The 27,372-nt window shown below is 33.8% G+C and overlaps 3 protein-coding genes across 4 annotated transcripts; all 3 read right to left on the reverse strand.

Moving 5' to 3' along the window:
- Positions 1-461: 461 nt before the first annotated feature.
- LOC108220754 (65-kDa microtubule-associated protein 1) lies at positions 462-8,931 on the reverse strand. Its single transcript, XM_017394605.1, has 10 exons — positions 8,696-8,931; positions 7,833-7,914; positions 7,525-7,728; positions 7,110-7,358; positions 6,812-7,027; positions 6,000-6,155; positions 5,618-5,929; positions 4,833-4,920; positions 1,207-1,355; positions 462-1,017 (listed from the first exon to the last, which is right to left on the reverse strand). Exons 2-10 carry the CDS (start codon positions 7,902-7,904, stop codon positions 733-735), a joined length of 1,731 nt encoding a protein of 576 aa, XP_017250094.1. The 5' UTR covers positions 7,905-7,914; positions 8,696-8,931; the 3' UTR covers positions 462-732.
- A 5,560-nt stretch (positions 8,932-14,491) lies between these two features.
- Positions 14,492-23,577, reverse strand: LOC108223990 (trigger factor-like protein TIG, Chloroplastic). The gene is made up of 13 exons (XM_017398501.2): positions 23,176-23,577; positions 22,056-22,139; positions 21,762-21,890; positions 21,123-21,211; positions 20,268-20,451; positions 19,470-19,560; positions 18,628-18,782; positions 17,974-18,066; positions 17,794-17,886; positions 17,119-17,199; positions 16,820-16,969; positions 16,177-16,272; positions 14,492-14,805 (listed from the first exon to the last, which is right to left on the reverse strand). The coding sequence occupies exons 1-13, from the start codon at positions 23,482-23,484 to the stop codon at positions 14,728-14,730; spliced, it is 1,632 nt and encodes a 543-aa protein (XP_017253990.1). The 5' UTR covers positions 23,485-23,577; the 3' UTR covers positions 14,492-14,727.
- Positions 23,578-24,206: 629 nt separating this feature from the next.
- LOC108220700 (grpE protein homolog 2, mitochondrial) lies at positions 24,207-26,952 on the reverse strand. Of its 2 annotated transcripts, XM_017394547.2 has the most exons (7): positions 26,774-26,952; positions 25,879-26,095; positions 25,611-25,798; positions 25,341-25,508; positions 25,098-25,215; positions 24,937-25,003; positions 24,207-24,607 (listed from the first exon to the last, which is right to left on the reverse strand). In XM_017394547.2, the coding sequence occupies exons 1-6, from the start codon at positions 26,816-26,818 to the stop codon at positions 24,939-24,941; spliced, it is 801 nt and encodes a 266-aa protein (XP_017250036.1). In that variant the 5' UTR covers positions 26,819-26,952; the 3' UTR covers positions 24,207-24,607; positions 24,937-24,938. The 2 variants fall into 2 exon arrangements, with proteins under 2 accessions (XP_017250036.1, XP_017250035.1); XM_017394546.2 differs by lacking the exon at positions 25,098-25,215 and having other exon boundaries at positions 24,937-25,065; positions 26,774-26,944.
- Between the last annotated feature and the right edge of the window lie 420 nt (positions 26,953-27,372).

Below are 27,372 nucleotides of genomic sequence, written 5' to 3' on the forward strand. Positions count from 1 at the left end.
CCTTTGTTTTTTCTTAATTGAAGAAATAATTGGAAAATAAAACAGCAAGTACAAAAATGAGTAATAATCCCTAGTAGAGGCTGGTACGATTCAATTCAACATCTTGTTCGTTCGGGTTTGATTGTGTCATAGCTCTATAATTCGGATTAGGTTTATCATGGTTTATCATTGGATGAACTGCATTGCTGATATTGACCCCAAAATTTAACTCATATCACGTTTTAATTGTATCAGGGAAGTCATGTCAAGTTATTTTTTTGCTAAATACTGAAATGCATGACAATTTTATGTTACCTAGTGCTATTGAGAGTCATAATTTTATATTATGACATTTAGGGCATTAATTTTTCAAATTATGATACTTAAGGCCAAGACCCCATTTTCAGTGGAACTAGATTGATAGGAATAAGGTCTACGCAAGATGCCTTTAACAATTTTATACTTGTGATAAAAATCTAGAATAGAGTCGAGCAACTTCAACAGATATGCATTCAGCATCAACAGTACGGCACTTGCCAAGTATAAAGATCTCATCCTAATGTTTACATTTCAGAATCGATAAGCCTACCAATATTTTCATGTTATACTTCAACAGTAGAAGCTACCAGCGCCCTGTTTCTTTACTATTAGTCACTAGCTGTTCAACTATGTATTACCACTAGCTAGCAACTACCAAACTAGCCATAACAACTGATATACCATATAGACCTATTTATCACATTTCCTCGACTATTATGGTGTACTCGGACGAGGCTCAGAAGCAGATACGTACGATACAGCATCCTCTTTCGGTAGAGCAACATAATTCACGGGGGCAACCGGCCTCATGTCCCTCCTCCCATCTTTATTTACAGACCTTGACCCATTATGATGGGCAAGAGACAATCTTCTTCCAGGTGTTCCATTTCCACGTGGGCCCACCACCTTCTTGGAGCTCATTGGCCGTGCTGGGCTAGGCTTTGAACCAAACATTGCTTCCTGTTCTGTATTCAGCTGTTCATGGAACTTCTTCTGATCCTGTACAACAAAATTTTATATTGTTAGTCCAGAAATAAAACAGTTAAACACTACTAAAATCTAAACAAGACTGAGAAACATGAAAGCGAAAAAATCTCAATATAAGGATGCTACAGCAACTGAAGTATAGATATTAAAATATAAAATAGTCTAGTTAAGAAGAATATAAATATGAGAGCAGAAATTGACCCTCATCCTTCTTTTCTCTTCTTCTCTGTCATGCCTGAGCATTGCATATTCATCGAGCATTGCAAGTAAAGAAACACCATCATAACTGAATGGTAACCCCTGTTCTTCTTCCCAAGCACGTGTTTTGGCAACCAATGCATCGACAAGTGCTGCATAAGAATTAATATATTATCAGTCATGCATTCAGCATTACTCAAGTACAGCGACCATCATTTCACGTGACTTATTACAAGTCAATATATAATGTATCACATCCTTTGTTTGAGTCAACAAACTAGTAGTAAGTTCCTACTTGAGTAAATGTTTCATTAAATCTTCATCTTCAGCGAAGTTGTTTAATAAAATCACGTACTAGGCGAACTTGTTTAATAAAATCAAGTACTTGCTACTTCTGGAAAATATGTCTCTATCGCTCAATTGTTGACACTGTGCACACTACTTGGCCACATGTTCAACAGTTGAAAACAGTCAACCATCACAGTTTTGATTGTTTGCACAACAGATACTCTCTATCATGTTTCATGCTGATGAAATCTCCACACCCCATAAATGCAAGTTGCATATAGAGCTAGAATTATATTTCTATAATTTATCTCCCGGTGTTGATTGAACCTAGAAAGCACGGCTTATTTAAGATGGGTGCCATACGTGTGCCTGACTCGGCCAAGTACATGTCCAACTCGCCAAGTGGACACGCAACGGTATCAGACTCTCATTCGACATAGGGGCGACAAGACTCTCCTTCGACGCGGGTTGACACGGCCATAAGAGAATCTCCAACCCTCCAAAACCCTTACTAAAATTCAATAAATAATACCATAAATAAAATTTGTAGATAATATATAAAAAAAATTCACTCCAACCATGCATTACCCTTGCTAAAAATATAGCCAACCCAATGAATAATGATGTTGACTATATTTGACCAACTTCTAGAGACCTGTAGCAAGATTCCACATTATCTATTACCATATCAAAATAAGATCTTCTATTTATAACAACTTGAAATAATAATAACATACCATTTGTAAAATATAGCCAATTAATATAGGCAGTACTATTGAAGCAAAATGTCTTACGAGTTCAACAAATTTTACACATCGGTCCAATTTAGCCAACGTTGTTGGAGATAATCTAAGCTCGGCCCACTAAAATAGGCCCAATAACCTTTTCACCACCTTTTTCTCATATCTTTTCCCAATGATGCTTATATGAAGACCACTATTCTATGACAACCACTGTTTTATCGGAGACCGTGGAGATCATATAAGTTTTTCAATTAAAATATTGCAAAATATATTTTTTTCACTTAGCATCTTATATAATGATCACTATTTCTTTGAAAATCATAAAAATCATCTATGTTCTATGAGTAGAAAAAGTTGGAACTTGCAAAACATGTGTTGCTAGAAAAATATATTTTGCAATATTTTACTTGCAATACTTACATTATTTGCAAAACAATATTTTTATAAGATAATACATTTTGTAATGTTTTCCTCACTGAACATACATTTTGAAACAGTGGTCTCCATATAATATCTATCTATATATATAAATATAGATATATTTATAGGTAATACTTAAATACAAACCAAAATTAAAATAATATCTACAAACTAATCTAAGCCCATAGATGAATCCTACGAAACATGGTTGCAGGTTCGGGATACGTAAATTCGTGAAAATTGAATATATTGGGATTCGGGTGGGGCGAGATATGTTAAATAAAATAATATTTTAATATATATTATATAATTTTAATATCTTCAATTAATAAATATTTTTCATTTAAAGTACTACTCCCTCCGTCCCATTTTATGTGACCTCATTTCCTTTTTGGGACGTCCCAAAAAGAATGAACCCATAATACTTACTATTTTTGAACACTACTTTTCACTATTACACCCACTACCTCTATATTTTATACTCTCTTTTTAATAAATAAACACTATTACACCCACTACTTTCCTCCACTATCTCAAATCTATTATTAAATATTGATAGGTCCCACCACTTTACCCATTTTTCAACTACATTTACTACCTTTTTCTTAATCTCCGTGAAAGTCAAACCAGCTCATAAAAAATGGGACGGAGGGAGTATATTTTCTATTTAAACATATATTATTAAAATTCTCAAATTTAGATGCTCGAGGGAACACCCTCTGCCATAGCTGTAATAATTGTAAAAGGTAATTTATAACTCCCACTTCTTTTCAAGGCATCCATTTAGTTTATTATTATGATATTCTAACTAGAAATGCGTGTAGTCCATCTAACTATGTGACTACTCCACTTCTGCGTGTATTGACTTTTGCTTCTTCCCAAACGACTGATATACATAATATTACATACATTGATGTAGTACTCCTACATTGTATGAAACTAAAAGTCAAGAATCAATTAGTCACATTCACATATATATGTATATAACATACATACATAGCGGAACCGTACACACAAATTGAATACATATAGATAAAACATAGACACACACACACACACGAATATACATATCGATATTAGCCATTGATTATTGGATCCATTACAACATAAGTTATAATACCCATTGTTCAACACAAGATGTTGAACTATAACTCTATAAGTGTACAAAGAAAAATCAATTATTCACTAAAAAATGTCACAAATATGATCATTTTTCAATCATTAACAAAAATAACAATTGACATAATCAAATTTTAGGAAGTTTGTAAGTTTTCGACTTGAAAACTTTGTATCGGAACCCACCCCTGTATTATAAAACCCATATATACTTTTCCATATCCCACATCTTTGCTTTCTATTTTTATTATTACTAGCTTAAAGCCTGTACTTTTCCATATCTCACATATGTGCTTTCTATTTTTCGTTATTACTAGCTTAAAGCCCGTTAACAAGTTGATTTTAAATTCTACTCATTAATTTTTAATTATTAAAATTTTATAAGTTTTAATAATTATAATATAACAATGTAATTTTCAGGATTTTACGTTTATTTATATTTTTGAATTTAATATAGTAAAGTTAAAATTTAATATGTACGTGGGAATTAAACCTTAGACATATGTACGAATTTCTTTTAATATTATAGCAAATGGTTCATATCATTCTGAGTTGAAAATTTTAGCAGATATTATTAGATGTAACCAAATTATTGTATTATTATACCTATGTTCGGTTGTTATAGTTTAGAATAGATTGTTAATATTTTTCTCTGCTTTCATGTATATTATTGCTTCTTTTTTTCCTAAGTCTCGTATATAGGACTCTTCGATAATTGTTGAATTCCCGTGTCCCTGTACTCGTGTGGCCGTATCCGAGTCCATGCTTCCTAGATTAAACTAATATTTAAACCAATAACTAGGTATCTAACTTGAAATGAATTGCCTAACCATATTTGCCCATGTCAAAGTATCTCAAGCTTCATTCCAACTATCACTAACAAACTAAACTGTTGTTGCCTCCACATATTAAATAAAAATAGTGAAGGGACAACAAATGCTGAACAGGTAAGTCATTAAACATACAAACCATAAGGCCTACAAAATTATATAATACGTGTAATTCATATTATTTTTCTTAAGAGATCCCAAGTAGTGAAAACAGTTCCAAAGTAAGACATACCTGGAATTTTGTTGACTAATATCCTAGCTTTTTCAGCACGCTTGAGATTTAAGTGTGCACCTCTACTCGCATTATACCTGTTGTCATCCTGTTAAAGCCAAGGGTAAAAAGTCACAATAAGTCCACAGACATATTCTTCACATTGCACAGAGTGATGGTACGCTCTAGTAAAGACCTATTCATGAAGAATTAATAATAGTAATTGTATATTACATATGCTACAGTAAACTACTCCCTCCGTCCCATTTTAGTTGTCACCTTTGGTTTTGTGCCAGTCAAATTGACCAAACTTTGACTGAGATTTATTAATATTTTATCAATTGAAAAAATAAAAAATATATGTCACCGGAAATAACTTTTAATCTACTTTAAGATGTAATTTTCAATTTTTTAAAATAATGAAAGAATGATTTATAATCTCTGGTCAAAGATTAGTCAATTTGACCAACAAAAATAGAAATGTAACAACTAAAATGGGACGGAGGGAGTAGAATTTAATAATCCTTATCCAGCACTGCCGTTTTATGTTCTCAGTGCACTAATTACTGACAATGAACAGGAATATATTACGCAACACTACAGTTTGTCAATATGTCGAGTATCACTGAACGTTAGTGTTTCTATCAGGTATTTCTAGTTTATGACTATCATTATTCAGAAAAAGAACAAACATAAACAAGGATTAGATATATGTGATCCTCAGCCATTTTCAGAAAATAATGACAGCAGAATCACATAACACTAGCAAAGAACATGCTGCAGGCACAGTCAAAGAGAATATCTACCTTCATGTAGTCTTCAAGCCAACTCTCTTCTTCACAAGCTGACATCCATTTCTCCACCTTATCCAGTATGTCTTTTCTGCTAAGAGCCACCTCTTTTGCTTTTACAATCTTATTATCCATGTCAGCCAGTAACTGCGAAGGCTCAACATTCCCAGAATCAATCAAGGCCAATATTTTCCCACGAGCGGCCTCAGCATCAATCTCTACATGGGCACGAGCAAATATATCTTCAAGTTCAGCTTGCCTCTTCATAGCAATTTCCTTCATCCTGCTAGCTTTTAGTTGATCAAGCCTTTCAACTTCCACTTCGGCCTTGCAAAGAAAGTATTTGAATAATAATTCATTTCAATATATTTAAACGAAGATTAGTTAGCTAAAATACCTGTTCAACCAAATCCAGAGAAAGAGCTCCAGGATCAGTGACCTCACTAACAGAAGCTGATATGTTGCATGTAACATGATTAAACAAGCGTCTCTCTTCCTCGGAGGTATCCATCAAATTCCAAAGATCTATTAGCTCAGTTGCTAATTTTTGCAACTGTAAAAGAAAGATGTATCAAATGAATATAATATGTGTATAATTTTGCAAAAAACCAAAAACAGTCTGAGCTGAAATCTGTACAATCAACAGGCTTAGACACGGAACTTTATAACAATTTAAGGAAAGCCAAGATCCAAGGTTTACCCTTCTTGCATCTAAAACAGTTAAACAATTGTACAAAAAAGCTTCTTTTAAATTTATGGCATAACAACTAAAAGTAGTCTTATTATGTAAATAACAATAGGAATATGCAAATTCAAGATATGCATGTAATTAATGTGCCCACTATCATGAACTTAAAAATGGGAAAATGAAAACCCCTTCTAACAGTAATTATTTGATATTTAGCATATTAAGATTGTACCAACTCCTGGACTCATTCTTCATAGGATGAAGAATCATCCATTACGATAAAAGGCTCGGAAAAAATAATAAAATATTCATGTGAAACAAAGGAAAGCATATCTACCAAATCCCAACAAGTCTTGCTACTACATAAAGATTAGAATATTCTAATATTCTCCAAATGGCGTGTGTGTGTAATTAGTGTCATCTTAAACTCGACTGTTAAAAGGAACAACTAGTTTTAGGAAAATATATATCACCTGACAACTAATCTATCAACTAATATAGTTGTGTATGAATATTGTTACCTTATGCAACCTTTGTTGCTTATCCTCTTGCAGGGCCAAGACAGTCGTAGCTAGCCGAGATAAAGTGTCATTGCTAATGCTTTTAGATTGCACACCACTGGAATCATTAAGGCTTGGATGGACTTCAGTCACAGTACTAGAAAAGTCTATTCCGAGGACAGCACAAAGATCATGAACAGTGCTCACAAACTCAAGGACTTTTTTCAACCTCTCACTCTGCCAAACAAAAAAAAGAAGGGACAATAATTCTCTTTCTGGCTCCCCGAGCACATACAAGGTCATTCATAAGAGACTTTACCTTTTCGTTTTGCAGTTCTTGAAGCTGAGCACGTAATTCTTCTAATTTCGTTAGTGATAAATCAGATTCATCGACTGCAGGGTTACCTACTTGCTCAGCAGTACCAGCGATTTCACCATATATTGTTTGTATTTGAGACTGTATTTTGGAGAACTCTTTGATTCTCTTATCTTTCTGTTTGCATAGTTGTTCTAGGGCTGGTGCTACAGCTGAAAGTTGTTCCTTGATTGTTCCTGAGCTCTTATCAGGCTGCAAATCAAACAGGTCATTACGATGTATCTGGTTAGGAACCCAATTATACATTTGAGGAGTCTGCACTGCTGTCTATTGCATTGCACTCGAATTGTAGATCATGTAGATATATTGGAAGACAATACAATTAATTATCAGACAAGTGAAGAGCATGGTAACTCACAATTCCAACAAAAGTTTTATCACCAAGAGCTGCTAAAAGAGTTGTTAGCTCAACTCTAGCATTTGCCAATGCCTGAAGTAGCTTTGCCCTTGACTTTGCAGCTAAGTCAACCTTTCTTTTATACACATCCAAGCACTCTTGCTCTAACTGAAGAAGCATCTTATCCCTGTCCTCATCACTTTCACCAACCTCATCCCAGATATGCTGCATTAAAGAAAAACTTTGGTGTTACATGTGAATACCATCACGCATAGAGAATATTCAAGGAACGGATATGGAGAACATAAGAATCATATAAAAGGTATCACCTGCAATTGCTGCAGCAAAGAACCACAAGTGGTTTCTTCAAGAAGTGGATTTGATTCTTTGACTGCTGCCATTAGTTACAACCTAAGCACCACAAAGAGTATCTTCAGTACACTTCTTATTTTCATCGGATTCCAGCCAACATAGAGAACAGATCAAAATTCTCACTAGTCTAATATCTATACTCATAAAAACCTAGAGCATTCATAATATCAACACACCAAAGTATCATAATACTGTAGATTGTTATGCTCACTAAAATAAAAATGCAGATTGCATGGATATGAACAATGTAAGAGTCAATGAAAATGTCTTCACTTTACAGAAACCTATTCAACTTTTAAATAAACGAATAATATTAAATCAGTGACTCCATGAAAAGTTAACATAGCTAAAATTGCAATTACCATCAACACAGAACGACTAGTAAATATGGAGAAAAGAATCAAACACGCTGTGCACGTAAAAAAATCAACAAAGTATACATATTTCTCGGGACAAGAGAACTAAGTCGGGACAAAATTAACAAAATGTATACTGGTATGCAATCTCGGAACCCTCCGGCCAAGAAAACAAATGAGTGAAATCAGATAATCGGGGGCAACATATAAACATCAAACCCAACTCAACTCGTATTCACACCGCTACATAGACAGAATAAAACAGTAAAAATTGTTTGATATCAAATATGAAGAAGGGTACTAAAAACAAGAATTGGAATAGAAATACAATCAAATACATTGTATACAAGTGGAAAAAGACAGGATTGTGTAAAACCCCGTTAGGGTTTAGTGTAAAGAGGAATGAGATGTTACAGACTTACAGAAACCCAATAGAATGAAAAAGCAGGGAAGTGTAGACTTACAGAAATGACGATGAAATCAAGGTATGTAGTTTTGGGGCAATTATTATGTATGAATGTATAGTTGTAGAGAGCGAGGGTAGAGGAGACAGAGGAGTATAATTGGAACGGAGATTTTGAATATTTATGCAAACTTAACGCCCGGGATTGGATTCGCCTCTTTTTATCCGTTGTTTTTTCTTTTCAAATTTCTACACGGGTGTTTGAAAGTTAATCGGCTCCCACCTTTCCCTGATCAGGACAGGATGCGATACCAAACTAAATATTTCGGTCTAGTATAGTTTTATGATTAAATTTTAAGATTTTTATTTTCTGAACAAAAATTTGATTTTAAAATTTTACTCATAAAATAAAAAATAAATTATAAAATTGCACTTTAAATAAACATTAAAGTGCGTGCAAAGCGGTGAAAAAATGAATAAAAGGAAGCTGAATGGAGAGAGTAGCAATATTTGTCCGTACTTCGCACACGGTAATTTTGTAATATTTTTCATGAAATTATAAATATTCTAAGTCATGAAATTTGCACAAGTGAAGTGAAGATCAACCGCTAATTAAAGCATCAACAGATGAGAAATAAAAGCTTCTATCGTCTGCTATTCAACTCATCAACAGTTGAACACAAAATAAACTATCAACTGATAATTCAAGAAATCATAACGGCTACTAAATTAGTGTATCAACTAATAATTTAATACCTGTCAATTGACAACAACAAGTCAAAGAAAATGTTAGCAGTCACATGGGTTGAACAGAGAATTATTGTAACATTTTTGGAAGGTAAGCTCTAAAAATACTTAATCATATATTGAAGACCTTGAAGCCTACCAATCTAACAAAACAAGAAAATATGCATGTTTTCTTAAAATGTGGATGCAAAGAATGGAGTAGGAGGCTGCTACTGTGGATGAATTATAAATTACATGACCACAAAGTTGAAGATGATACAAAGTCTCAGTTTGAGATGAAGGTTAATTCAAAAATTGAAACTGAAACCTATAACTGTGGAATTAAAAATTACTCTAAATTGTAGAGAGAGAGAGAGAGATATTAGTTTTCAAACCCGGATAGAAACGAGTAAACCCGGATCAGTAGGAAATATTACTCTAATCAAGTTGGGTACGACCCAATTACAAATGGACTATCCAGTAGGATGAGAAATGACTAAAACAATGGCATATAATTTGAATGGGGTACTTAAATTTAAAAAGGGCAGGAACGGTCTTTTTTCAGTTTCTTTGTATTCATAAATTAAGAATATATGGATATAGGTGAAAGGAAGTAGAAGACTGAGTCAAACTAATATTTGATTAAATGAATTTTATAAGCTCAAGACCTAATAGTTAAGATTCAGGACTGGCAAACGTTTAGAAGGACATTAATACATAAAGGCTTCACACAATTTGAGGAGGAAATAACCGGGAATTATGTTTCAAGATAAATCTTGTAAGATGGTTGACATTTACAGTGAGAAAGTATTGAGGAGTTAGTTGCAAGGTTTATATTTGTAGAGGTCTTTGCTTCTCCGTCTGCTATAAAAAGTATGTTCTTCTTATAGTGAAAATCTCGAGTTTTGGGAGGAGTTCAGGGACTGGATTAAGGGTTTACAGATCCGTGAGGGGTTTTATCATCGAAAACTAGGATAAAAATCCCACGTGTGTTATTTCTTATTTCATTGCTTTTATTTCCACATATCATAACTGCGGTTACTCTATGTTTTGTTTGTTGGATTGGTGGCGGTTAGTGTATTGACGGTTGTTGCTTTGGCAGCGTAGATGAAGCAGAACCGACATGGATGGATTGCACAAGAAGGAATCAATTTAATTCAAGATCATTGACACCATCATCGACAAACGAGAACTGTTTAGGTAAGTCCCATGTGAAGAAGGCCATGAGCTAACGTATTATATTAATATTATATCACACACTATCTTATCTATTGGCACTAAGCCGGGAGTCTTCACGGAAACAGCATTTCTACTTTAAGGGTAGGAGCATGGCTGCGTACATCTTACCCTACTCAGACCCTGCTCTAAGCGGGATATACTGAGTATGTTTGGTTTGGTTTGGTTTATAACTGCGGTTACTTTGGATACACATTTTTATGACAAGAATAAAAATTTGAAAACGACACACATATTTTTAATTGGTGATTAAATTATTCAATCCATGATGACTTAATTAACCACTATATCAGGCCTAACAGGTTGTTTAATGTTTATGAATTGTAACTGTGTTACAGTCAACACGGACTTACCTTTTTTGTGAATAAAAGAGATTCAAAAAATACACAATCTTGAAATATGAACACATTTTCGATCACTCGTGACATCAACTCACATCTTTCATTAAAAATACGAGTTCAAAAGAGACATTGATTTTACTTTTTTCTCAATTAATTATACAAGAAAGATGGAATAGTGAAGGTTGAAAATGTAAATTCGATGAAGAAAAGGTTAGGATTTGCTAGTACATTGATTCTGATTATGATAGTTTTTGGTACTAATTATTTTCAGTGCAACAATTTTATATAATTAAATTAAAACATAATGTGAATAAATATTTATGATTTGTATTTGATTTGAATATTAAGTTGCTTTCTTCAGTTGTGTGATTATATAATCTTGTTGTAAACGGTATGTTCGATTAAGATAGCTGAGGCCTTCAGCGTTTAACCCGCTAAGAGCATCTTCAATATTGTTGGTTATAATCGTTGAACCTGCAAAACATTATGTAAAATTTGCCGAACCTGTAAGACATTGTGTTTCAATGATATTGACTATATTGGTTGGCTCTAATTTGAAAACAGTATGTTATTAATATTTTAGATTGTTAAAATAGAATATATCAGTTCAGTAAGATAATAAATGATGTAAAATCTTTCTACAAATTTCTTACAGACCTGTAGAGGTTCGACAAATATAGTCATCCTTAGGATGTTGGCTAAAATCATTGATACATATACATATGGTTGGAATGTGAGTTGTCCGAGAAGTTAGACTATATTTTTTATTTTTGATATGCCAACTCACATTTTAAGCTAAGGATTTTTTATGGTCGGAGATGCTCTAATGAACTTGTAAACGAAGTTCTTACTTTCTTGCTTTGCTGTTATGTTTTTGACATAAATTACAGATAAATATTTAAATATTATATATCCAAGTTACAGGTGTCTAAATTTTCTTTCAAAATCACACGTCCAAAGATATTCCAAAATATTTGTTAAGTAATATTATTTTGATATATATCTGATTATAATTTATGGATGTAGAAGAAGAATCCACGCCGGTCTCATATTATTATTAAAAAAATTTAATGGTCATGCAATGAGATATTCTTTTTTTTTTGACAAAATGCAAATTCATTCCATTAAATTAAAACAAGTCTAGTCAGGACAAATCCCCAACTGACAATGCAATCAGGTTGATAAACAATAAAACGAGCTAAACAAATAGTCGCACTGTTTCCAGACTGCTTAACACACTGAATCCAAGGATTCTTGAAACTGAAAATGAATACAAAGGCTTCTCGAGTAATCCAGCCTACATCAATTCCAAAAATGGTAGCTTCACAATTTACCTTCACAATTGTTCCATGGCTGTTGCGGTGTTCAGGGGACTCAGTTGTAAAAACTAAGCAATGAGGAACAAGAGTCCTCGAATAATGAACAACTATAATTTGTGAAAGGTGAGCACATGCGATCGCCACCGTTCCAAGCATACCCCGGCTATCTACATGCCGGGAGCTAGCTATAGACATGCCGAAAGTATTAATGATGCGATAAACCAGATCTCCCAAAACTCTATCCCAGTCATTCTCATTGATAACACAGAAAGACATAACAACCACAAATATAATAACGCAGAACACCCGAAAATTGGGTACTAAATCAACACACGCCAAAAGGCGAGACGGGAAAACACAATCGGACCTTTGATTTCAAAAGATCTGATTTATTCAGAAAACAATCAAGCCCAAGCTCAAATCCGAAACAGATCTGAGAATAAAACTCGATTGGAATCTTCGAGGTTTAAGCAACACTCGATTTTATTGAAAAATAAAAAAGTGGTAAATAGTGGAGAAGATGGAAGAGCGAAAAGGATTTGGTGGATGAAGAGGATGAAGGTGAAGAATGGAGAAGTGACGGCTAGTTTTGGAGTCGACTCTCAAAACCCTAATTTGAGAGAGAGTGGTTTCTTCCTTTTTTTGTCAGACCTAATACAGATAAGCTAATTTTGATACAGTACTCCCCACAAACAATTATAATAATACTACAAATCCCCCTCCCCTCCCCTCCCTCTCTCACCCCCTCCTCTTCCCCCTTTCATATGTAATTTAATTCGTGCGGTTCTCATATGTATTTGCCGATTCATCCGTCGTCACCGCCGCCAAGCTCTACCTCCGGTCTATCACCGCTCTCCCGCTCAAACGAGTCAATTCACTGATTTTTCAGTTGCCGTACTTTATTCTGATTCGGGGTTTTTATGCTTCTTCTCCAACGACCATGATACACATGTCCTCTGATCGTACGGCAATGGCTCATTTACGTATAAAGATTTCGACATTCAAAACAAAAATGCACTCTACCCGATTCTTAACTTACATGTTTATGTGACTATTTTCTTAGTATTTTCAATATTGGGTGTTTTTAAAAGTGTTGATGCAAATATATGGATTTTCTCATTAATTTTATTTTATGCTCGATAATCATATATTGTAGGTGTTGTTTTATGTCTTAATTTTGTCTTTTAGATTTATCAAGAAAATGAGAAAGTTGGTGAGGTGTAGTCAAACTTATTTGTATATTATGTTCATAATATGTTGTGTCACAAGTTTTACTTGCAATTGTGTTTCTGAGGTTGGAGGAATTAGAGTTTGTACATCGTTATTGTGAAGTGACAATGACGAGATTAGGTTGGTACAATGTCGGTGAATCGGTGATGATGAGATGTTGCTATCAATTAGTGTGATTTTGAATAGGAATAATCTTCAATAATTCTCTTGCATGATTTAAGATTTTTTTTGTTTAATTGGTAAGTTTCTTGTCAACTTTATTGTATTGGCTTTAATAGTAGTAAATGATGATTTAAATTTTATTTATTTTTAGGGAAGTTGACTCGCTTGATTGTTGCACATTTTGAATGTTATTTGTTTCTCGAGTAATTGCTTATAAATATGCTCTAAATGCTTTAATCATGTTTAATGCTGATTAATGAATTTTATTTGTACCATTTATAGGTGGTCATGATTGATGGCGTATATATTTGGCCTTGTATAAGGCAATTGGGTGCCATTTTGTTGGTTTGTTTATTATATGTAATTTGTTTCTAAATTTTAGATATTATCTCGAAGATGTTTTATATTATATTATTTATATTATTAATTATATATTTTTAGTAATTATTTAGCTTGTTTTATATCTAGCCAAAGGGTCTCCCTTTGGTTAGATATACTTTTTTTCTATTTTCTTTTATATATCTTCTTTTTTTGATAAAATTATTTTGTGGTTTATCTTCTTTTGAGAACTATACCGATTTTAATAATTAAATTTATTATTATTATTTTCTTGTTATTAATTGGATTGTATTTGTTTCGGGTAGCGTGGTCTTATAAGTTGGGATGTTTTTCTTTTCGGACATTAAGTGTTATTGTCTAAACTTCCGGAGACATTTTCACGTCTTTCGGTTAGATCATAAGCTTTTTGAATGAAGGAAACTCCTCGGAGTATTGGTGTATCTCATTACGGTCAAGTGCATTTCTGTCAAAAAAAAAAAAACTCTTAAGAAATGGAGAAAACTCTGAAAAAATTTCGGGATCTCTCGCATTTCCCACACAAAAATAAAGACATATATCTGATTGCAGTTATTAGTTGACAGCAATGTGGGAGGACTCATGCAGTCTAGAGTAGTAATGATTTCTATATCTATCTATTATTTTAACAGTGAGGTGAATCCAAGCATTTCCTAGTGCTACAAAATGATTTTGATGAGTGAAACAGCCTTAGTTCTCCACACCACAAGGTAAATTGAACTCTATCATCTGGTTATGTACTCCACCTCTGCATGCTCTCTCAACCATTCCAGTACTTTTGCCCCTTCCAGAATGTCTTCCACCTTCAATATATACACAAAGATATAACATGCTATTATGATATTTTAAGATATATGATAAATGACTTATGGCGCTCCAGGGCATGCACAAACAGGGCCGGCCCTAGAGATTTGGGTGCCCCAGACGATTTTAAAAATGATGCCCCTATTTTTCAAGATCGTAAGGAAATTTTCACATACATTCATATCAATATACAATGATATAATCAAAAACATTATTTTAAGATTAACAACACAATCAATTTAAATACATGTAAATATATAAATGCATACATTTATCCTTGTATACTACATATGCATAATTTATTTGGTGCCCCGGATAGTGGTACCCTAGGCGTTCGCCTTGGTCGCGTCACCCAAGGGCCGGCATTATGCACAAACCACATGAAAGTATGTAACATGACCGATTTCTTCAAAGGTTCTTAGACTATAGCGGACATGACTTGCGCTTAGGACATCCAATGCCCTAAAGGGCCAAATTTCAAATTCTTTTTATGCAAATGTATGAAATGTGCAGAGTATATACAAATTAGGTGTTTGAAATTTGAATTATGTTTTAATATTTTAAATTCAGATTTATTTCAATAATTGGTTCTTTACCAAATTTTTTAGTTAAATTAGATTAGGATTAGAATTAGAGTTCCTTGCTTACTAAGAAGACTTATATAAAGCCCAAGTAATTAATTATAATAATATATGATTTCATATTATATCAGTCTTCTCCTCTCTGTTGAGGAACCTGTAAAACACCATCATGACCCATAACCTATAACTATATGACTATATCCATAAACTCACATGTCATGAAGGCGTGTACAAGAACATAGTCGAAAGTGCAACAAGAAAATGATATTCCAAGAGCATGATAAGGCAAAAGAGGCTGCTACCCAAGAATATAAAGATGATGATTTCTTGTTTTAGTGATTGATTAAAATATCAAAGAAAAGAGTAGTCTTAGAATTTTGCTTTGATATTTCAAATTTTGTTTTGTTTTAATAATTGGTTGTTGTTGACCAAATTTTTTAGTTAAATTAAATTAGGACTAGATTTGAATTAGTTTTGATTACTAGCAGGTTTTCAGGGTAGTATGTTCCTGGCTTATATAAAGTCCGCTACTTATATAAAGCCCCAGCACATGATCATAATAATATATGATTTCACATTTTATCCTTCTTCTCCTGTCTATTATACTTGTGGATGCAGAGAAATAAACCTACACTAGGGAACTGATATTGACTATGGCCCAGCAAATTTCAGGGCCGCCCCTCCATTTTTAAAGGAGGCTCTAAATGGAAAGGTCATGTATCTTTTTTCTGCTTTTCGTTTACACAATTACACAAAGTTTGACAGTCTCTAATCCCAGAAAAGTCTAACCTGATCCTTCACACGCTCCTCGTCATATTCTTGGTTCTGGCGTTTGAACTCGGCGATCGAATTTTCGACCTCCTTCACCAGTTCCTCTGTTGGAAACTGCAAAATGATGAAACAAAATTATATAGACTCAAATAAGTATTACCGATTAGAAACCCCATTAAAGATAAAGGGTTAATTGTTAAGAGAATCACTAGACTATGTTAGGAAGTGTACTGAGGATTTATGGAGTTTTGGTCGTGCAGGGTGCTCTACACTTTATGTACTCGCTTGGTTTTATTTGTCTACCTGTTTGTTTTGTCTGTTTATCTAGGATTATATTTACTTTTATGCCATGACTTTGTGGAATTGATATCTCATTGCTTTTATGTGCTCTTGTTACTGCTATTAATGCCACTGACACTCTTACGGATACTGTATTGTTTTATTTGAATCCGGGGTCTCTGCGGAAACAACATTTTCGCTCTTTTATAAAGTCTCATCGTCCCCTGCTCTATGAGCGGGGATACATTGCACATATTTGATTTGATTTATGAATCCACGGTAATCTTTCTTGATCTAGCAGTATAATCCTGGAAATTAGTGTCCTCAAATTAGTATCTAGCCTTTAAGAAGTGGTGAATTTTCACCAGAAAAATATACACACCTGCAAATTTTCACGTTTGAAAATGTCTCCAACAGCCATATTCTGCTTTATCACTTTTACTATATTCTCCTTCTGGCTTTCCAGATACTCGTTGACTGCCTTCGGACTTGTTAGAGATGCCAACTGATTTTCATTTAGTTTCACGCTTCCCTAATAAAATGCATATGCTTTAGTAAGACTTTGACAGTGATAACAAATACACACAAATGCAAAAAGCCACAAGAACCGAATAATTGTCCTTAAACTGAAAGTGCAGTACATGTAGTTTTGTTAGGATAACTAGAGAAAGAAATATTGACCTGTAGTTCTAACAATTTTGCTCCATAGAACTGTCTGCCTTGCTCCTCAAACAAGGAGTGAGGTACATCGACTTCAACCAACTGGGATAATATGTGTGGTAAATTTTAATTAAAGAAAAGAATAACCAATTGGGACTAAATACATGACAAATAATAATCATATGAGAAGTATAACTATAAAATGTGAAGATCCATGAAGCTAAGCAATACAAATGCGCACTGGAGATTAGTGGAGGAATTTAACAATGGAAACTCAATTACTCAACATAAGTTTGCATCACGGATTAGTGGAGGAATCTAACTCTATAATTACCCCTCCCTCCCATAATTACAGTTCCCGTGTTCTATAAAAGTGACCAATTTGTAATATTTCCTAATATTAAGTACATATGTGTTTACCCAGAATTTTAGGGACCTGGAATTTATAAAGGTGCAAGCAGATTATGATTCCAAACTCGACAACATTGTGCCTTGTTACACAACTTCCAGATGTGAAACTCTTTCTCTGGAATAAAAGAAATTAACAAGTCCCTCTGGGACTGAGGGGCAACATTTATTATGTCTATGCAAGACATGTAGGAACATATAAATCCATATAAAGGTGTATTTGTGTTTATACACACTTTACAGTTCTAAAATTATAGAAATCTATTATTTTTTGAAGGATTATAGCACCTTCGTTAGTTGGTCGAGAATGGCATTATCAGTTGCTTGCTCTTTAGCTGTTTTCTCCACCTCTAGACATCTTTCCAGCAAGGCTTTCTTCACCTGTATTATATCATAACAAATCAAATTCAGCCAAGGACTAAAAAAACCTAGCATGCAATTTATCTGTACATGTGGGTGAAAACATACCTCTTCTAGCGTACTGCATCCAGGAAGAAGTTTATCAGCAATGGAATCACCCAGTTCCGGAAAATCTCTATAGAAGAGTTCTTTACATTCAACCTAAACAACAAGTGAGAAATAATAAACTTTATTCGCTCTCATACTCTTAACAACATCTACAACTACATAACAGTGGATAACTCCTGGTACTAAGAAAGAGTTACACAGTTTTACTTGATACAGGAAAAACTCGTAAAAGCCTTGTTTATCAGATGTCATCGGAGTAAGTAATACTACATGTACAAATAGATCCTAAATTTTTACATTACACTTAAATTAGCATTTTTGAAGCTTTAAAATAATAAGACTGTTAGTTCTATCGACAAATTTGGCCTGCCTAAATATTCTTGTAAAACAACAAATTTTACCATAATAACAACCTTGACACTTTCATAAGGTTGTTTCGTAAAGCCTCAATTTGTACAGCAGTACATATTAGTTTGCGTTGACAACATTATGATGTCATTATAAGATAACAATAAAGAAAGCTGAGTCTCAAGAAAAACAAGCTTAGTATTACATATTAGGGTGTACTGTAGTAAAACTGAACTTGCCACCTCTACTCATGGTACTAAATTATGATTTGAATGTACAAAATCCTTTATTTAATTGCAAACTCACTGTAAATTGGGCATGCACACCGCGGAGATTTTCCTGTCTCCATGATTCAGGAAAAACAAGAGGAAATGATTTTGTTTCACCTCGTTGAATTCCGATTATTGAATCAAGGAAACCAGGCAGAACTTTATCTCCATCTTCTGTATCAAAATTAAAGCCTGTAAAAACATAAACAAGTTAGCAGGTCATACTCACTATTAATCATTCACACAACAAAGAAGCTGGAAACAAGAATTTACATTATGTCATATTTGTTAGAATACAATATGATACTGGTAAGTCCTCCTCCCAACCCCTTGAGGTTTAGGGAGAATTGATGATTTAACATGGTGTCAGAGTTCAGGCTCGCGGGAGACTCAGGTGTTACTTAACAATATTTACATTATAATCTTCAACCATACCCATAAGTTTTCGTTTTATGACCAATTGAAAGTTATGGGCAATTGAAAGTGTTTTCCCATAAGTCAAAATTAACGGAAGGGGTGCAAAGTGATGCGCCAAACGAACCAAGAGGGTGCAAAGTCCAATTATGTAAAGTTTTGGCCATAAATGCTTTTTCGGAAATCCAGGGGGCTGCGTTTTGCAATAAACTCTTAATATTATCTTGTGGAAAATCTCAAATCCTTTTCGGTCATTAACTGTGAATAAATTCAGGCAAACTTATTCGTTAGTGTATCCTTACAGCATACATCCATGTCAATATACACAGTTTCTATCATTTACACTGTAAAGAAACACAAAGTAGTAGTTTTAACTGAGAACAAATATATGTGGACATATACATAAAAGATCTGAAAAACAAGTCTATTAAAAAATAAGAGCTTTTTTGTTTTGTGTAAGCAAACCTGTGGTCTCTGCAGAAGGAATTCTTTGAGCACTAGATCCATCTTGCTCAACCGTACTTGCAGATATATCGAGGACTGCAACATCACCAATCTGCAAGCGTTTCGGACTCAGTAAAGTTCATACCTAAACTGACTTACACAAGGAATTACCTTCATTGTTTGTATATACCTCTAGAAGTTGCATTACCAAAAATTATATCTTTCCATAAATTTGTTGGAAAATGTGGGTTTTTAGCCCCACATTGTCAAGTCCTTTTGAGCCAAAAATTTGAGTAGTGTTTTATAAACCACAAGTGATGCTTGGAGTGTGTTCTCCATCGAGTGAACTTCCGAGGCATGTTGTATTACTCAAAATGGTCAAGGGATGAATGAGATTTGATCACTCAAAGTTGGTCCTTTGAAAGTGGAAATTTTGCTAAAAAAGCTTTAGTCCCACAAAAATAGGGAAAAGGAGTTTCCATTGCTTTATAAAACACAACACTTTAGTATGTTTAAATGTGTTAGTAAGGTATTGCTCCATCTCCTACGCGTGCGTATGGGTGCAAATCAAGGGATTTCAGGGCAAAATATATGATTTTAATTTTTTAATCAAGGTGAAAGTTGTGATGGAGATCCTCAAGCATATATTACAGAATCAGTACATGCTTTTCCTTGATGCACTTTTTTATATACTGTTGAATAGAGTCATTGGAAAAGAAAATTCAAAATACTCTGCAAGTCTTTGGACACGCTTCTGACTAAAAAAAAGGAAGGAACACGGAATTCAAATTAGTATCTGCATATAGAAACAGAATCTACCTGTAGTCCTCTATCAGTCACAATTCTCAGTACACTAAGAGACTTGTGACGACGTCGTAGTTCTTCTTCGGAGGTCCTTTGAGCATCAATTTCACTGTCTATCTCAACAACAATTTTCAAATGCTTGTATGCATCCTCGGAAACCCATTTGACTTCTGGGGCGACATCGGCAACAACATCATATCTAAAGCACAATTAAATTAGTGTGAACACCATTTAATTTATCCAAAAAGAGAGATTGGAAGAATCACTTTCTACTTTCAAGACGTTTATTTAGGGAAACAGTATTCAGATTTTTCACCAAGGGCATGGCTAATTAAGTATTTAAGATTCTTAGGAATGATATAAAGATATGCACCATAGTAAACTACCGAAGAAGATGCCATATAGGGAGGCACATGGGCATATATGGGGCACAATAGAATGTTCCTGTTGATCAACAAGCAATGTATCAGTTCTTAGGCTACTAACTGAGTGCAAGAAGGCCCTGTTTCAACCTTATTTGGGCACCTTGAAACATAAATTTAAACAATCCTACAGCTTTACAGGTGATCTCAAGTTTATGCTCTTCTTGATTATGCTCCAAAAGTTGCGCTATCAGGATCCACACTACAAGCCTGAAGTTGTCTTATAACTAAAGCAAATGTCTTACATGCATATACATAATAGGCCCTTTACCTTGAGGTTTCGGGATAGTTGCCCAAACTTTTCTTTTCATGTTAAGGGAATAATAAGATTCATAAATTGTGTTACACATATTAGACCCTACACTCGACGCTCTAGTCAAAATCATAGATGGTTTCAATAGTAATCATGACAGATAACAGTACTTAAACATATTGAACAATGACATACATTAGCTTCTTCAGGGAGGAATATGTCTTTTCCATTTCAGAAAATTTTGTTGCAATATGGACCGAGTCCTTTAAAGCGCGTCCATCTACCTGTAAATCATAGCAAAACAGTGATTATATCAGGCTCTCTTAGTAAAATAACGATCTTTAACAATTCCAAAAATTTCTGAATAAAATACATTGTTAGTGCAACAAAGAATAGAGTGCACTATGCTTACTAGCATTATGACTGAAATACCACTTGCAATACTACACTTTAGAAACTACTGCTTGCGCAGCCAAAATGCACAAGTTCTTATTATAAAACTTTCTTTTTCAGCTTTACTTTTTGAGGAATTATTTTACAATTGCTTACTTCAAAGACAATACTTCTAGGTCGTGAAAATATATAATAAATAGTCTGTGAAACATGATTTGGACACAATATGTCCTCACAGAATCAGTTTTGATAAAGGAAATACAAGCTTTGATACTGCATTGGTGAAATCGGAATTGTAATGTCTGTCTTTACAAATACTCATTTTAGCATAATGAAACCAGCATAATTCTGGTCGTGAGCTTTCATGGAATTAAGAATGTCACATATCTAATAGGCATAACGCATAGCATATAAAGATAAAGGTGAACATGTTAAGCATACCGAAGACATGGCATGTGGCAGTGTTCTTTTCAAAATAGACTCAATTACAGCCTTTTGTACATTTTGCTTTCCAACATAATTTACAATAATATTCTCTGGAACATTCTTTCCAGGGCGAAATCCAGGAACCTGAAAAGAAAAGCCATAAGATTCTGAATTTCAGTTAAAAAAAACTATTCTGAATTTCAGTTCAATAAAAAAAAAAAGGATTCTGAATTTCACTTCCTGAAAGAACCAATCTACATTCTACAAAATACTTTATTTGCTACACAAGTCCTTTAATAGTCATACAACCTTTGCGTGTTTCATAAACTCATTTAAGACCCTCTGGTATGAATCCTCGCACACAGCACGTGGAACTTCCACGCTCAGTCTAACCTGCCACAGAACAGCGAATTCTAAAGCCGTTAAATAAAAGAATACTAAATAAAGCACTTGGAAACCAGTCTACTTTTGTGAGTGAAAACGTGAGCATGTGTGATTGACGAAAGATATGAGTAACTAAAATTATTGTATTCTTGGAAAATGTATTGTAAGCACAAGAAAATAAGTCCATATCTCAACAGGACCAACTGCCATCCTATTATTGGGTACTGCTAGGAAGCAGGGAAACTTGGGTCATCACCTGTGTCGGGTACTCGGACACGCATATTCCCGTGTATGGAGATTCTTCCACCATCCTAATTTTGAATTTTTTTAAAAAAAAATATTGAAGTAAAAATTTGTGTTAACCTACTACTTTTACAAAATTAAGTATCGAGGTCTATTAGCAAATACAAAATTATTAATGCTCGTGTTTTTCTTTAAATAAATTCTTTTTTTTTTAATTTTTTTTGACAGCTTTAAATAAATTCTTATAAAAACAAATAAATTAAAGAGTGTTCCAACAATGTTCTAGTGGTTGTACATTAAACAAGCTCTTAACTCAAGAATTAGTGCTCCAATAGACTCTTACAAGCTCTTTAAAAATTGAATAGCCTTACTGGCAAAAAAAATTTGAATAGCATACTCTCTCTCCTCCCTTTTAAAGAGCATTTAATGACTTAACTTTTTATTTATGAATATAATATTAATTTCCCTTCAATCATCCCTCTCTTTTAGTTAACATTTTTCCCTCGCATTTATATAAAATAAATACAAAATGTGAATAAAGAGCTAAGTATAAATAATAGCATCGGAGTTCTCACGTTTTCCAATATCTCACCCGAAGCCACATTTTATATTATTATTTAAAGAATGATTCAGGAGCACCATTGGAGATGCTCTTAGGACACTCGTGGACTTGCTCTAATGTCCTAAACTAGAATTTAAGGCATTTTATATAATCTTGAGCTAATGCAAGAATAAATATACATAGAAAGAGAGAGATGTGGAGAGAGAGAGAGAGAGAGAGAGAGAGAGAGAGAGAGAGTACTCTGGAATTGGGTTCAGGGGATTCAGTAACAAGGATATCAGCAGGAAGAGGCTCAATTGCAGAATGAGTTGGAGCAACTGCACATGTTATGACTGTCTTCTTGTTGGGAAATGCGGTGGTTGAAGAAAAGGAATGCTTGCAGTAGTATAGTTTCTTTTTATTTTGTGATGTGAATAACATGGGTTTGGTAGTTACGATATTGGAAACAGGGAAGAAAAGACAAGATTTAGAAGCAGCAGCAGCAAATTTGATGTTTGAAGATGAAATTTGAACAAGTGGAGTTGAGGAAGAAATGGAACATAACTCCATCCTCTCTTGCTTTGGTTGGATAACTAACTGCTTTCTTTCTCTCTAGTCAATCTGTTACATTGTCACAGGATAACACTCACAAACTCATTTTAACAACACTACTCCGAGACAGTCTGCCTATTTTATTTTTCTAGAAATAAATTTTTACAAAAAAATTCATTATTTTTTATAATTTCTCAAAATGAGTAAGGCTAAACGTCTTTTGAATGTTTGGGTGTTAGCTTTTTCACATATCTTAAAATACAACAATCTTATAAAATTCATTATTTTATGAAATTCAAGAAAATTCTCAACATTTGAATACCATTAAATTTTAATTGATTTTAAATAATCTCAATTGAATATCATCGGATCTTTAAGCATAACTTAAAATCCTGATTGAATATCTTCTATTTTTTCAAAATACGATTTAATTACTCTCGAATTTCATAAATAAAAAAATCTTTTAAATCTCAGTTGAACACACCTCCTACGTCCCTGTCCTACATCCTTGATATTGTACTTTTCTTTTCTTTTACTTCTTCACACGAATATATATTTTGTATTGGCCTTTTATTTTCTTCTACTTCATCACACAAATATTAATTTTGTCAAGTGAAAACGAGCTCGCAAAACTAGTGGCTTCTACCATTTCTCATAGACACGAAATATGATGTATTCAACGTAATGGATAGAGTTCTTAATACAGCACCGCCGGCATCCGTGATCGATCAACACAACAATTTTAAAAGATGCAAGATAAAAATTCTATCAAGGTGATTCTAATAACCATCTCTCTAAGCATAGAGCCCAGATGTTCCCTCTAAAGCAACGAGAACAAACTTTCATCAAATCAAGTTCTTAAAAACTGTTCGGGGGAAACTCATTTAAATTGAATATAAAATGGCTAATGCTACAAAGGCTTGACTTCCCACTGTACATATTAAAGTAATAACCATAACCATAACAAATTTTGTTCCCCCTGGTAGCAATGAGTACTATAATTTTCTCTGACAATCGTGCAAGCAGGCAACATCATCCAAAAGTCTTGTCACCTCAAGTAATTTCATTCGTTCCTGTCAATTGCTACGGTCACACCAACTTCAGCAGGCCGAATAATTCGCTCATGCAGAGCGTAACCAGACTGCAGAAATAAAAACAATTAAGTCGTTTTGCCCAAATGCTGAAGAGTTAAAACAACACGTTCATATTGACATTGTGGTCATATTTGGATTTTCAGGAATATGATAAATGTTATTAGAATTTGCGAAATATGATATGCAATTTATGCACCAACTGTAGGAACTATAAAAATGGGCCATTGATCCATACAGCACTTCATAAAAATATGCTGATCACCAAACAAAGTATTTACAACAAATATGAATCTTCCATTTTCTTATGTAGTATTCCTTTTAACGACACATGTCCTCGTGTGCTGATAATTAAAACAAAATGTGGGTTATGATTTACCTTTAAGACAACAGCAACAGTATCTGGAGCCTTGGAAGGATCTGGAACTTGAAATACTGCATTATGCCTGTTAGGATCAAACTTTTCATTCGTAGGATCGTATTTCTCAATTCCAAATTTTTTAAATACCTGAATAAGAACCAAACAAAAAGAAGCTCAACCTGAGTACACCTCTCTCACATTCACATGTAATTTATGTGTACCACTGACTTGAATATTTACGACCCTATACACGATCAGACCTTTCAAAGTTTGAGCATTCATATATCCATGCTGGAACTGGTCCATATGCAAAAAGATAAAGGTAGTTGTATAGCATATGCAAGTACTACAATCTTAACTGAAACATATTAGAAATCTGTGTGAACACAATAGAAAATTGTATCAAGGGTAAATAATGACACCTCTGTAAGCTGTTTTTCTGTCATTTCAACACCTTCAAGCAGTGTTTTCAGGAGCGGCACAGCTCCAACAGTGTCTTTTGATGTGTCGATCTTTGCAAAACTGTCTTTTACAACTGAAGAAGCTCTACCCATATTATCTGCAACATCCAATAAACTCCTTGCGAAATTCTGCAACAAATTTTGGAAATTAGGTAACAAAAACAAAGCATCTATATAAGAAATTTATATTGCAAATATTAACAATCACAAAGACAAGCTGACAACATATACCTGTACGGCAAACTTTTTTGAATTCTCTGCTTCCCGTTTTGTCCTGGCCATGACATTCTCCATTTCAGCATAAGCACTCAGAACTTTATCTTTCATAGCTTTGATTTCTTTGTCTTTAGCACTCAGAACATCATCCTTCGCTGCTACAATTTTCATCAAATCATTCACAGATAGATCATCCCTGGCACCTGAATCAGATCAGGTCAATCAATAACTCATCATCTTTTGTCGGATACAGATAAATTGACTTCAAAATTTGAATTAGAACCTTGTTCCCCTTTTTGCTTGGAACCAATTCTGGAAGCAGTTGATTTTTTTTCATCAGGTCCTTTAGTATTGTCTCTTCCGTCTGCAGAAACATCTATAGATTGCTTGCTCTCCCCTTCATCATGATGAGAAGCTGCTTCTGAAGAAAACCCAAGATGTTGAAGACAAGACAAGTAGAAGGTTGAATTGTGCAACAAAGACACCTGGCCTCTAACCACCTGAAATAAACAAAACATCTACATAGGTATCTGACAGGATTAATAATTCTAAATAAAATTCTCCTAACTGCATAGGATAACATTAACATTCCATGCCGAAAACCAACATGAGTCTAATAGATTTCTTAGAGCTAAACAGGTCAATGCTTCAAATCAAAATGATCCGACTAGTGGATTCCTAATTTCTGCACAGATAAAACTTAAGGTACAATTAAAATTAGTACCACGACATCACGACAAAAGTATTAATGTCATCTCGCATTCTGAACATTCAAACATGACAGGTGTGCTAGTCATTATTACTTCAATCCACCGCTACATTGCTCGGCAATCATAAGGATATTTATAGGTTGTTATAGGCATGAAATGATTCTTAATACTAATAGCAATAATAAGAAAATTATAAATTATAGTCCAACAAATTCGATGATAAACAAGAACACCATTAGTATATTAAATAAAAAATTGACAACTTGAATTATAATTTCACCAAAACAATAGTGCAAATGCTACAATGCTATGAAAGCCACATATGTGAAGGCAAATATACATATAAATCTAATCCAAATTCGATAAAAATCAAAACTTCATAACAAAATTAAACAAATGATTGAAAAAATGAAGACAAAAACTTTATAGAAATTCATGAAAAATAAGGCCAACTACCAAAAGGGTTACCTTATTGCTGAGAGACCCGATGATTCTATTTCTTACTAACATCATCTTAACTTTGTTTGTGTAGATTGAGAGAGGTTTTAGAACAAGAAAGGAAGGGTTTTGCTTTCGTGGAGGTACGGTGATAAAGGGAGGTCGGCTAAGTGCAAAGCGGACCGGTCGGTTCTTACTTCGTAAAGCCAAACCGATATTTAGCTATGTTTTTTATTGGGCAGTGATATTTGCACACCCTAAATTGATTGTTGCACACCCTTTAGTGATCATTTGACCAAAATAACTTCTCTTTTTCATTTTAACCTTTACCTGTTAAGGTGCGAGATAGGGATGTACACAGTTCAGGTTGGGCGGGCTGATAGAATTTATTGACCCAACACAATTAAGTCGGGTTTTCAAAATTTTGACCCAACCCGAATTATATAAATTTGTAATCCAAACCAATTTGTAGTATTTCGGTTTGGATTGGTTTGGTTGGGTTGATAAATATAATAATCGTCGGTGTCAAATAGGTCTTCAACATCCAATTTTTTACACTAAAAATTATTTTCACAAGCTTGTCAAAGACATAAAATTGAATTCAGTTAAAAAAATAAGTATTAACATAA

The sequence above is a fragment of the Daucus carota genome, chromosome 5 (genome assembly GCF_001625215.2).
Source record: "Daucus carota subsp. sativus chromosome 5, DH1 v3.0, whole genome shotgun sequence".
Lineage (NCBI taxonomy): Eukaryota > Viridiplantae > Streptophyta > Magnoliopsida > Apiales > Apiaceae > Daucus > Daucus carota.